We start from the raw sequence: 13,036 nt of genomic DNA, 5'->3' as shown, positions 1-13,036 counted from the left end.
TATATATTACATATATATGTTATATGACATGTAACATATATTATATATATATGTTATATGACATGTAACATATATTATATATGTTCTTGAACAAGAACATATATTTATATGCTCTTAGCACAGTGCCTGGCACATAATAAGCAGTTCAGTATTAGGTGGAAGCAAGGTACTGGAGGTGGTGGTGGGTGGGGGTGAAGGTGAAGGTGAAGGCGTGACCATAGCTCTGTCAGTGGGTAGAGAGAGGGAGGGCTAAGAGACATTTGCAGGTTGGAGTCATGTGCTGTAGCTAAGTCAGGGAACGCAGCAGTGTTATTAACCGAGATGGGCCCTACAAACAGGAGTGGGTTAGAGGTGGGGGAGGAGAGGTGAGGAGGAGACACTGAGCTCGCTTCTGGTCAGGACGGTCTGGTGCGCATGGGATGAGGGCGGAGATTATAAGCAGAAGACTCTGGAGCCAGAGACCAGATGGCTGTCGTGGCCATTTGTGCATTCGTTTATAAAACACGTATCAAATGCCTGCTGTGTGCCAGCCACTGTGAGGGGCTTTGGTGACATGTAGCCTCAACAATTTAGTGGAGAAAAAATGACCAAAATAACCAAAAAGGCAATAGGAATCATGAGGGTAAGTTATATACTGGAATATGGTCAGGATGTCATGTAACTTAAGAGGTGGCCTAGGTAGGTGGTACTAGTGTGGAAATACTTTCTGGGAGGATATCCCCTTGAGTGATGCTTAAAAAGTGGTTGTTTCTAGATGAAGGAGGAAGTGACTGAGCACACGGCCTGAAATAGAAGGTGTGTAGTGTGTGAACGGGCATGAGGCTGAAAGGGTGACCTGGGCAGATTGTACAGGGCCCTGTATGGCTGTAAAGAAGTCCACTAGAGATGCTTAAGTAGGAGGGATGACAAGACCAGATTTGTCACTTCGTATTCTTCTGGTCACAGTATGAAGTATGATTTGGAGGCAAACAAGGCTAAAGACAGAGGGGAATGTTCATTCATTCATTTAATAAATATTTACAAGCACCTACTGGTGCCAGGCACCAAACCAGTTGCTGGAGTTCCAGTGGACTATAGGACCCATGCCAGTCCAGCTCCGTAGAGCTTCTCTTCAGGTGTGTGTGTGTGAGGGACAGTGTATGACTGGCTAAGAGGCTATCATAGCAGCCCAGGTGAGAAACAGTCCAGGCTGAAACAGGTACAGTGAGAAGTGGTTGTAAGAGTTGTTTCGTTTTGTGTCAGGAGTTAAAGTTGGCAGATATTGCTGACTGAATGGATGTAGGGGTAAGAGAAGGCTGTCTAGGATCACTCAGAGGTTTTTAGTTGTTTCCCTCAAAGGGATTACAAATTCGGACAGGCGGTGTGTTTTGCCTGCCACTTGTCAGCAGTATACTAGGCAGGTTGAACTCTCTGGCTCTGTTTCCTTATCTATGAAATGAGGCTGACCCTTGTATCCAACTCATGGGGTTCTTTGAGGATTAAAAGAGCTAGTTAATATAATAACTGGATAGTAAATTGCAGCTATTACTGTTGACACCGTGCAGACAGCATCTAACGTGGTGTGGTGATCCGAACTCTGTGGTTGTTTAGTAGCAGTAGTTAGTCATGTCCGACTCTGTGCAACCCCATGGACTGTAGCTCACCAGGCTCCCCTGTCCGTGGGATTCTCCAGGCAAGAATACTGGAGTGGGTTGCCATTCCCTTCTCCGGAGGATCTCCCCAACACAGGGATTGAACCCAGGTCTCCTGCATTGCAGGCAGATTCTTTACCATTTGAGCTACAGGAAGTCCTAGGTGTTTAGTAAGTACGTACTAAATGAAAGACAAGAACCAGTTCAGCAAATTTAATCAAGTGATGTCACTAGCATGGGATGATCCCTCAAAGTGGGTTACACACAGCAGAGGCTGGCGAGAAATCTGTGGATCTCTCTTTTTTTGAAGTACCTTCAAACGTTTTCTTAGAATTATATAGTAATCTACCTGTAAATATTTTCTATAAATATGTATATATATTTTTCCTTAACATACTTTCTTACCTGTAGTCTTTTCCTAGAACTATATTCAAATTATTTTAACTTGTCTGCATGCATTTAAATTACTTCATTCATATTCCTGTTATTAGATTTCTGACTTATATAAGAGCCTAGAACAAAAAGAAAGCAAAATCCAGCAGCTAGCAGAAATGGTAAAGAAATTCGAAAAGGAGTTCAAGCAATTTGCACAGTTGTTTGGCAAAAATGGAAGCTTCCTCTCAAATATGCAGGTGAGAAATGGCCTTTCTATTCATAACCCAGATTTAACCTCACAGCCAGTTAGCTTTTTAACTAACTTTTTAAATGGAGAAACTAACTTTTTAAATGGAGATAATTCCAAAGGTGCAAAGCTAAGACAGTACAAAGAACACCTGTGTGTTCCGCACCCAGATTCACTCGTCGACAGTGTTCTGTCCCGTTTGCTTCCTTCATCCTGTCTCCCCTGCCTCATCCCAACCCTGTCCTTAGCCCCCATCCTGTCCCTGTCTCTCTCTCTTTGTGGGTGTTCTTTCTGAACCCTTTGAGAGTAAGCCGCCTATTATAGCCCTTTACCCCTACACGCTTCGCAATGTATTTCCTAAGAATAGAGATCTTTTACATAACCCAGTGCACTTAGCCATGCCAGTACACGTTTGCACTGGTACGGTACTTTTACACAATTTATGAGGGTTGTCACTATTGACCCAATATTTGTCACTTGACTTCAGATTTATTGAGCACATCTGTAGTTCTGCATTTTGCAGTCAACAAAGTAAAACTATTAATTCCTTTGGGAAGAAAATGCTTTACACATTACTAAAATAGAGCAAAAATTACTTTGTAAATCATGACTGTTAAGTAACCATAAACAGATTTCTAAAGAATAATGTCTTTATTGTGATTTTAAAATTTATAGTGCAAAATATTTCATAATGTGATATGGGCAATCTTTTTGAGGATTATACCAGAAAATGTAGGCCATGTCATTTCCATACTTTGTCCGCATACTGTATGGATGTGTGTGTGTTTGCGTATAGCAAAAAGGAAATCCATCAATTGTTGTTATCTTAATTCTGACCTTTTTCTAACACAAAAACCAGTCAAGAGTGAAGACACTGAGGGCGGGAGAAATGTAGTTTTGTTTAATCCCTTCCATCTAAAGAGAGCAACTAAGTGTTCAGGCCTTATCTTGGGGCACTGAGTACCACCTGCCGTGCTCAGACCAGAACAGATGGGCCTTCTTCCAGCACATTCTCTGCCCTCTCGCAGAGCGGGAGTGAATCAGAAGCGTTGTGACGGAGAAGGAAGTGATAAGGCAAGAGGACAGACAGGGAGAACATAAATACAAAGATAGGCTAAAGAACCAAGAGGGGAAAATCCAAGGGAGAAGTAAGACTCAGGTGAAGAACAGTTCAAAGATTTGAAACAGGAGCCAAGATACTGTAGAGCGGGGAGGAAGGTATTAGGTGATTCATCTCTCTGACATCCTATCCTCTCTCTTCTGAACCGTGCATTTTTTTCACTGCATTAATTGGTTAATTCAAGGTGAAATGTTTGAGATGAAAAAATGTGATCTCAAAGAATCATTCATGTTTTTTTGACGTGTTGATCTATTTTGTACTGAAAGGTTCTTGCCAGTCACATTGACAAGTCTGCTTGGCTAGAAGTTCAGGTGCGTCAGTTACTACAAATGGCTAACCAGCAACAGAGTAAATTTGATCTGAAGCCTTTGGTGGAAGCAATTGATACAGTGAAACAGAAAATCACCCTGCTGGAAACCAATGACCAAAGACTAGGTATGTCTAATGTCTTCTGCTTCCCTTCTCGTGCTTCATGACTTCTGCATGTGTTCACAGAAACAAGAAAATGGGCCAGTGGAGAGGCACAGCCATCCAGGGTCCACAGTGCTGAGTCTGGTATTTGTGAAGCAGAACAATATGAGGTTCTGGGCACTCAGACAAAAATGATGAAGGGCCCTGAGTGGGAACTGGAACAAGGACAGGGTGGAAACAGGCCAGGAAATTCCAAGAATAGGGAATGATGGTTTGTTAAGGAGAGCAGACAATGAGAAAGCTAGGGGAAAGATGTGGTAGGGAACATTGTTTCAAGTATAGAAAAGCAGAGACACGTTTGGCTATTTGAAAGCATCCCAGTTAGAATGTAGTGGGGCTTACCATGCCAAAGCCTGCTAGACGCGTGCTGAGTGGGTCTTCTCTACACTTCAGGGAGCTTCAGTTCAAGAGGACGCATTGGGGTTTTCTTGGGGCCAGTCTTTCCAAGACATGAGAATCATGGAGTCAGTATTATTAACATGGATGTCACATTGGTGGACATTGAATTCAGTTCGTTTTGGGAATGTCAGAATTCTATTGATTCTCTTTGGATAACCAAATTTCATTTTGGGCATATTTGAAAGACAGCTTTAAGGCCTTCAGAATCTTTTTTTCTTTGCAGTTGTTTTGGAAGGGGAGACTAACAAACATGATGCCCACATTAATATTCATAAAGCACAGCTGAATAAAAACGAAGAGCGATTTAAACTGCTAGAAAGCGCCTGCTATAACGGAAAGCTCATCTGGAAGGTGACAGACTACAAGCTGAAGAAGAAGGAGGCGCTGGACGGACACACAGTATCCATCTTCAGCCAGCCCTTCTACACCAGCCGGTGTGGCTACCGCCTCTGCGCTAGAGCCTACCTGAACGGGGACGGGTCTGGGAAGGGGACGCACCTGTCTCTGTACTTTGTGGTGATGCGAGGGGAGTTTGACTCACTGTTGCAGTGGCCGTTCAGGCAGAGGGTGACCCTTATGCTTCTGGACCAGAGTGGCAAAAAGAACCACATTATGGAGACCTTCAAGGCGGACCCCAACAGCAGCAGCTTTAAGAGACCCGACGGGGAGATGAACATCGCCTCCGGCTGTCCTCGCTTTGTGGCTCATTCCACTCTGGAGAATGCCAAGAACACCTACATTAAGGATGATACCCTCTTCTTGAAAGTGGCTGTGGACTTAACTGACCTGGAGGATCTCTAATCATTGCTTCTGGAGGGATAAAAGGACTCCTTGAATCCAGAACCTGTGGTTAATGTAGGGACTGAATCTGGGCTCAGTACATATTTGTACTTGGCTTTTTGTCCTTAACGTATGAAGTCATTTTAAGGTTTCTCAAGTGCTGTCTTCTTTTTACATTTTATTGTCCCAGTTTGAAACTTATAATACTCAGACTATCTTCTCATTATTTATATTTTTATATCTCTTCAAAGACGTTAACTTCCTTAAACGTAAGGACTGAAGCATACCTCTTTAACTGGTGCTTAGTGTGGGGTCTCAGGGTCTCAGTCTTCTATAATATTAAATGTCTTTGAGGACACAGATGTATTAGTAGAACTTCTAATCGAAAGTGTTTTGGTATTTTTATATTTGGCCTGTGGATTCTAGAACTGACCTTAAGCCTACAAAAGCTATCTTTTAGGGTAGGCTATTTCAGTTGAGTAGTTAAGTAGGGTGGTTGTTGTTATTTAGTCACTATGTCATGTCCAACTTTTTGCGACCCTGTGGACTACAGCCCACTGGGGTCCTCTGTTTGTGGAATTCTCCAGGCAAGAATACTGGAGTGGGTTGCTATTTCCTCCTCCAAGGGATCTTCCCAACACAGGGATTGAACCTGTGTCTCCTGCATGGCAAGCAGATTTTTTTACCTATGCCTCCAGGGAAGCCCAAGTAGATGGGTAGTGTACTTCAAAGTCAGTATACCCAGTTTGGATCAGACTTTTTTGGGTTAAATACTGTATTGTGGAAGCTACTACACTTTTAATACTTTCATGAAATTTACCAGTAGTCAGCAAGCACAGTTTTGCAAGGCTGCATAAGAACTTGTGAATAAAGTAAGTATTTTCATTCTTCCTGCTGAAGTAAAGCAGAAAACACTGCATAGTATATATAGAGAGAGATACAGCCATCCAGCTAAAGTTATTAGGTCAAACCACATGACAGAACTATTTACAAACAAAATGATCAAGTGTTAGCAATTTCAGAAGATTCAACTTAATATATACATACATGTTTAAACATAGTTTACAGATATTTTGGTAATTATAGCAAATTAATATTAGGATGGGCAGAATTTAGTATATGATGGAGAAAGTGTCATATATGGATAAGAGGAATTAAAACCTAGGGATAACACCATTAAAATTTCCTCTGGAAATCAGAACTCCCATCTGAAATCGATGGCTAAGAAGAGTGTCTTTTTCTTTTTGAGTAGAATTTTGAGTTCATAAATTGGTTTGAAAATTGGCGTTTATGTAAACTTACGATGTTTCTTGTCAGAGCCCTGAGTACTTTGTGAAGAACAGAAAGCACGTGTTCTTCTATGTCTATCCGTATGGGTCTGAGAGTGTAAATACAAGTCTACACAAAGCCCTCCTGACTCTTGACATGGTGGTAGTAGTTTAGTCGTGTCCGACTCTTGCAACTCCATGGACCAGAGTCTGCCAGGCTCCTCTGTCCGTGGGATTTCCCAGGCAAGAATACTGGAGTGGCTTGCCATTTCCTTCTTCAGGGGATCTTCCTGACCCAGGGATCAAATCAGCGTCTCCTGCATTGGCAGGCGGATTCTTTAGTGACCGAGCCACCAGGGAAGCCCTGACTCTTGATAAGCCTGAAGTGAAGTCACTCAGTCATGTCTGACCTTTGCAACCACATGGACCGTAGCCTGCCAGGCTCCCATCCATGGGACTTTCTAGGCAAGCATACTGGAGTGGGTTGCCATTCCTTTTTTCAGGGGCTGTTCCCGAACCAGGGATCGAACCTGGGTCTCCCGCACTGCAGGCAGACTCTTTACCGCCTGAGCAACCAGGGAAGCCTAGACTCTTGATAAGCCTGAGCTTAACCCAAAACTACCCAGTTTTCCTGGGCCTTCACTCTTGTTATGCCATTGAGCACTACCCACACTAGGCTGGCTCCCTTGAGCGTGTACAGGCAAGCACACACGTTACAAATCTTGATCAGTTGACCTCACAGAAGCAGCATGATTGATACCAGTGACTTCTGGAATAGTTGGAACTTTCTTCCTCTCTCCCTGTGAAATTTTCAAGATATCAAAGACTCATACTACACAAATCTTCCCAAAGGGTTAAATTCAAAGCCCTGAGTTCACAGAAGAAATCTGGTAGAGAACCACCCTGCAGGTGCTGGTGAACTCGGGTGCAGCTGGCGGTCAGCCCATCCTCTCAGGCAAAGTCAGCAAGTCTTTCTGTAGACCACACAGCTGGATGCTGGTGGTTCTGTGTGCTGGTCCGCAGTGTTTCTCATCTGGTCCAAAGTCATCCTTGTGTTCTGAGGAGCAGGAAGAGCACACTGTTGTGACTAGTTTTAAGCCTTTGATGTGAAAAACATTTCAAAGTGAATTTATCAAAACACTGATTTTGTGTTTTAACCAACTTCTCTACATGAAAAGTATGACTTATGGCATGGTTTGCTTATAAGCTCAGAGTCCCTTCATCATTCAAACAGTGAACACAGAACAAGGTATTCTATAATAAAAAGCACTTCTCTCTCACAAAATAAGAGTTGTGAATTTTGTTGTAAGGAAATTGATCCACGGAAATTATTTTTCCATTTTTATGATCCAAACAGTTATTTTTATTCTGTATCTGTAAGGTTTAAATTTATTCCACTTTGGCCTGATTCAGTTTCTGATGAAAAGAAAACGACACAGCAGGCATAAACGGGGAGTTAACAACCTTGAGAAAGGTGCGTGCAGGATTCAAGGAGGGTATGGAGGTGGAGTACACACTCACACACCTCAACAGATCTGAATTCTGACGCTTGGTCTCCAAATATGATGATTTCAGAGAAACAAGAAATAGTCACAGGGTCCATTCCCAGCACCTATCTTGAACACACACAAATGGAACAGAGTGCCACGAACCCTTTGTGGAGGCCCTTGGACAATCAGTCCACGCTGCAACAACCTCTTTTCTCTTGAAAGTGGTTGCAGACATGGGCCTTCACCTTACATAAGAATTCTGAGAAAGCTTTGATGGATGCACAAAAGAGGACTTGGGTGGTGAAATTCCCTGGAAACATCACATTTTAGGGAGGAGGAAGAGCAGCCTGCCAAGCACTTGGAGAAGAGGTCAGAGATCAGAGTTAGACACCAAGGGAGATGGGAAGAGAAGTGAATGTCAGCAGGGCCAAATCCCCGCTGAGAACAGCAGTCACTTCCAGGGCACTCCACAGCATCCTTGAACTCCTCATCTCCCTGAAGACTCCTCTGTCCAAGTACCTGCTGAATATCTAAGCACAGAGGTCGCGTGAGTACCTTCAAGTACACTTCACCAAAACTGAATGGGAGGTCTCCACACTCTCCACCACCACCAACCCATGACTCCCGTGTGTGTTCTCCCTCGGGGAGTGACGTAAGCATCCATGCCAGAGCTTGGACACTGTGGATTCCCCCCGACTTTCCCCATCCAGTCGCCCAGCCAGTGTGCCAACTGAACCTCCAAACAATGTCTTAAAACTATTTCTACTATTCCATATCCCTCCTGTCTACTACTGCCCTGTTTGCTGGCCTACAGTTTTTGCTTCACAACTGTTCTCGCTATATTTTCTTTTGCCTCTTTCAGATCCAGCCTCACATTGACACCCAATAATCTCTAAAATGAAAATTCAAGGGTGACTCCCCACCTCACCCACCCACTGTGGCTCCATCACCCACAGGACTCCAGCCTCCCTGGCCTGGCAGGCAAGGCCCTGCATACCTGCTTCAGCCTCTCCAGCCTCACCTCCTGACCATTCTGCCTTGATTTAGCAACAGCATACTAAGCCATTTTGACGTTTGTCTGTGCTTGTGCTCATTTCTATCTAGAATATTCTTCTCCATCCTCACCTCCTCCATTGCCTGGTGGATTCTTGCTCTTTAAGATTCTGCTTTGGCCTCACCTCTCCAAGATGCCTTCTCAAACTAGCCCTTACTCCCTTGCACTCAACCCCTACCCTCCACTAGGCCAGGAGCCCTTGCTCTGAGCTGTATACCTCCTTGTCTATAACTCACTTCCTGTACTTTTCTTTTTTCCCAGAAAACAAATGTTAACTGACTATATTTTTGTCAGATTTTACTTTAGCTGCAAATAAAACAGATGTCATCCTTGTCCTCATAAAACATAATCTGGAGATCATCACAGCAGTGAACCAAAATGCCCACTGTGTGCATGTTCCCAGTTGTCCGGATAGACTTTGCCTCCTAACTTCCCCCGCCTCCACTCACTGCCAGAAACATGTATCTCTCAGACCATTCTGCATATTTATGATGCTAAATAAGAGAATAGGCAGAAAACACTTGAAGGGAGAGCCCAAGGTGAAATTTATAAAGAAAAGCCAAAGCAGCCCACTTAAGTGGGACTGGGGAGAATTAAAGAACAGTTCAATGGGAACTGATGCTTTTATTCTTCCAAGAGACCCATGTTAAAGACTAGAATACATGTTTATCAAAATGGATTAAAGACCAAAATGTAAGGCTGGATACTAAAAAACTCTCAGAGGAAAATATAGGCAGAACACTCTTTGACATAAATCATAGCAAGACCTTTTCCAATCCACCTTCTACAATAATGAAAATAAAAACAAAACTTAACAAATCGGACTTAATTAAACTTAAAAGCTTTCGCACAGCAAAGGAAACCATAAAACGAAAAGACAACCCTCAGAATGGGAGAAAATATTTGCAAAGGAAGCAACTGACAAGTGATTAATCTCCAAAACATACAAGCAGCTCATGCAGCTCGATATCAAAACAAACAACCCAATCAAAAATGGGTACAAGACCTAAATAGACATTTCACCAAAGAAGACATACAGATGGCCAACAAACACATGAAAAGATTTTCAACATCACTAATTATTAGAGAAATGCAAATCAAAACTACAATGATATATCACCTCATACCAGTCAAAATGGCCATCATCAAAAAATCTACAAACAATAAATGCTGGAGAGGATGTGGAGAAAAGGGAACACTCTTGCACTGTTGGCAGGAATATAAATTGGTTACAACCACTATGGAGAACAGAATGGAAATTCCTGAAAAAAAACAAAAATAGAACTACCATATGACTTAGCAATCCCACTTCTAGGCGTGTATCTGGAGAAAACCATAATTCAAAAGCATGCGTGCACCCCAGAGTTCATCACAGCACTATTTACAATAGCAAGGGCATGGAAGCAAGCTAAATGTCCATCAGCAGAGGAATGGATAGAGAAGATGTGGTATATATACAGTGGAATATTAGCCATAAAAAGGAATGAAATAGTGCCATTTGCAGACATGTGGATGGACCTAGAGATTGTTATACAGAGTAGAGTAAGTCAGAAAGAGAAAAACAAGTGTTGTGTAATATCGCGTCTATGTGGAATCCAGAAAAATGGTACTGATGAACTTGTTTGCAAAGCAGAAATAGAGTCACAGATGTAGAGAACAAACGTATGGTTACAAAGGGGGACAGGCAGGATGGGACAAATTGGGAAATTTGGACTGACGCATATACACTACCATGTATAAAACAACTGATGAGAACCTGGGCTTCCCTGGTGGGTCAGAGGGTAAAGAATCCGCCTGCAAGATGCCTGGGTTCAATCCCTGGGTTGGGAAAATCCCCTGGAGGAGGGCATGGCATCCCACTCCAGTATTCTTGCCTGGAGAATCCCCATGGACAGAGGAACCTGGCGGGCTACAGTCCACAGGGACACAAAGAGTCAGACACGACTGAGCAACTAAGCACAGCACGATGAGAACCTACTGTAGAGCACAGAGACCCCTACTCAGTGCCCTGTGGTGACCTGAGTAGGAAGGAAATCTGAAAAGAGTGGATATGTGTACACACATAATGGAGTCACTTTACTATAAAGCAGAAACTAACAGCACGTTGTAAGCGACTATACTCCAATAAAATTTAACTTTAAAAAAAAGACTAAAATACATGTTAAGACTCTGATGCTGGGAGGGATTGGGGGCAGGAGGAGAAGGGGATGACAGAGGATGAGAAGGCTGGATGGCATCACTGACTCGATGGACATGAGTTTGAGTGAACTCCGGGAGTTGGTGATGGACAGGGAGGCCTGGCATGCTGCAATTCATGGGGTCGCAGAGAGTCGGACATGACTGAGTGACTGAACTGAACTGAACTGAAAATACATGTTTAAGTTATTTTGGCTGTTTGAGTCACACTTGCTTGAATACAACTCCTTAGACCTTAGACTCTGGCTCCAGGATAAGTATAGAACAATACAAGTTGTGATAAATGCCCTCAAGAAAATGACAGACTACAGTGAAGGAGTAATGGCTTTGGATGGGGAGGATATGTACACACTCTGGGTTGTCAGGGAAGGTAACATGATAGTCAGTGCTCGGGTGACATGTTTCCTGGCTGCTTAGCACTTTGGAACACCCTTATAAAATCTGAGCAATTTCCTGTGAGGAAGCTTGCCTCCTTGACCTCCTTTGCAGCACAGGAAAGTGGCCCAGGTCCCAACCATCAGGCAGTGAGGCAAAACTTCAACTTGAAAGATGAAGTTGGAAAGACTCAACTTCTTTTTTTAAGGTTTGCCAGATTCTGACTTCCCAGTGGTGAGTGGACTGGAGGCAGAGTTTCTGGAAGCCCGTCCTTACTTCTGTAGGTTGTGTTTCTAGAAGCTGTGTTGTTGCTGTCAAATGACTGTGGCCACTGTGATGGATTTTTGCTGTTGCCTCTTGTGTGTCTTGGTGTCACACCTGGCTGTGCTATATTCACAGCCGGCCTCTGTGGTCTTCCTGGAGCTTCTGTGGGCAACATAATGTTAAGGAAGGCCCTGTCACATTCAGAATGGATCCTGTGGTTTGTAACTAACCAAGTTTGTAACTTGATTCAGTTTGTAACTGAATCAAGCTGAGACCTGAAAGATGAGTGAGCCCTGAGGGGAGCAGATGGTATGAGAATTCGGGGCAGAGGGCACCAAGGAATAAATAAAGAATTGTTTTAAGGAGCTGAGATGAGGCCAGTGTGGTGGGAGCCCATTAGAAGAGGGAAGGGTGACACCTGACGAGGTTAGAAGTGGAGGCAGTGCCCAGAATCTAGTGCTGAAGTCACGGTGATGAGGTTGTGGTTTATGTGAAGTGCAGTGAAAGTTGACCTGATTTGGGCTGGGGAAGGCATGATCTGATTGACGTGTTCTAAAAAAATGCTCTGTGTAGAGCACAGATAAGAAGGGGACACAGAGGTCACAGGGAAAGTATTAAGGTTACACCATACCGCAGTTCTTTTCACAAGTCTGTGCCCTTCCTAGATCACAAACCCCTTGAAGGCAAACACCATGTCTATTTCAAGTGCATGAAAAGTGCTCAGTGTATTACACAGAATTGTGCATAAACACTAATGCACAGAATCTTTGTAACAAATCTGTTAGGCAGGTATAATGCCCATTTCATAGTTGAAAAAAACTGATGATTAGAGAGAGCTATGTGCTATGTACTAAGTACTGTCCTAAGAATTTTACACACCCAATATGTATTAACATGCAAATCCTCTCAGCAATCTTATTGGGTATATGCAATTTTATCCTTGCTTACAGATGAGGCAATGGACACAGAGAAGTTATGTAATAAACTCTAGTTTACACAGCTAACAAATGGTAAAGCCAGGATCTGAATCCAGGCAGTCTGACTTCAGAGGCTCCACTCTTACTATGCAAGGCTGCCTCATATGGGTACTGATTAACTCTACATGCTGCTAAAAATATATAAAATTAAATGAGTTAAAATATAATAAGAATAACCACTGGGATAAAGACTGAATGTTTAACTTCCAAACCATTAAAGAAAAAAATAAACTGGAAAAAGAAACATCAAACCAAACACAGAAGAGATGAACACAACAGGAAGTATGATACACAGAAAAAACAAGTTAGAATTAAACCCAAACACATAAATAACAACGAGTGAAGTTTTACTATTAAAAGAGGAAATATCTCAAACATGGGGGACACAG

The 13,036-nt window shown here is 42.9% G+C and overlaps 1 protein-coding gene across 3 annotated transcripts in view; it reads left to right on the top strand.

Moving 5' to 3' along the window:
* The window catches only part of TRAF5 (TNF receptor associated factor 5), a 45,972-nt gene extending 38,415 nt beyond the window's left edge, over window positions 1-7,557 (top strand). For all 3 annotated transcript variants that reach the window (XM_070768637.1, XM_019976670.2, XM_070768636.1), the window contains 3 exons: window positions 2,123-2,263; window positions 3,640-3,808; window positions 4,467-7,557. In XM_070768637.1, coding sequence (XP_070624738.1) covers window positions 2,123-2,263; window positions 3,640-3,808; window positions 4,467-5,044 — 888 coding nt within the window. In that variant the 3' untranslated portion in view covers window positions 5,045-7,557. The remainder of the gene's footprint in view (window positions 1-2,122; window positions 2,264-3,639; window positions 3,809-4,466) is intronic.
* Window positions 7,558-13,036: the final 5,479 nt, after the last annotated feature.

This window comes from Bos indicus, chromosome 16 (genome assembly GCF_029378745.1).
Source record: "Bos indicus isolate NIAB-ARS_2022 breed Sahiwal x Tharparkar chromosome 16, NIAB-ARS_B.indTharparkar_mat_pri_1.0, whole genome shotgun sequence".
In the NCBI taxonomy this organism is placed as follows: Eukaryota; Metazoa; Chordata; class Mammalia; order Artiodactyla; family Bovidae; genus Bos; species Bos indicus.
This window is presented reverse-complemented; position numbering and strand designations above follow the sequence as displayed.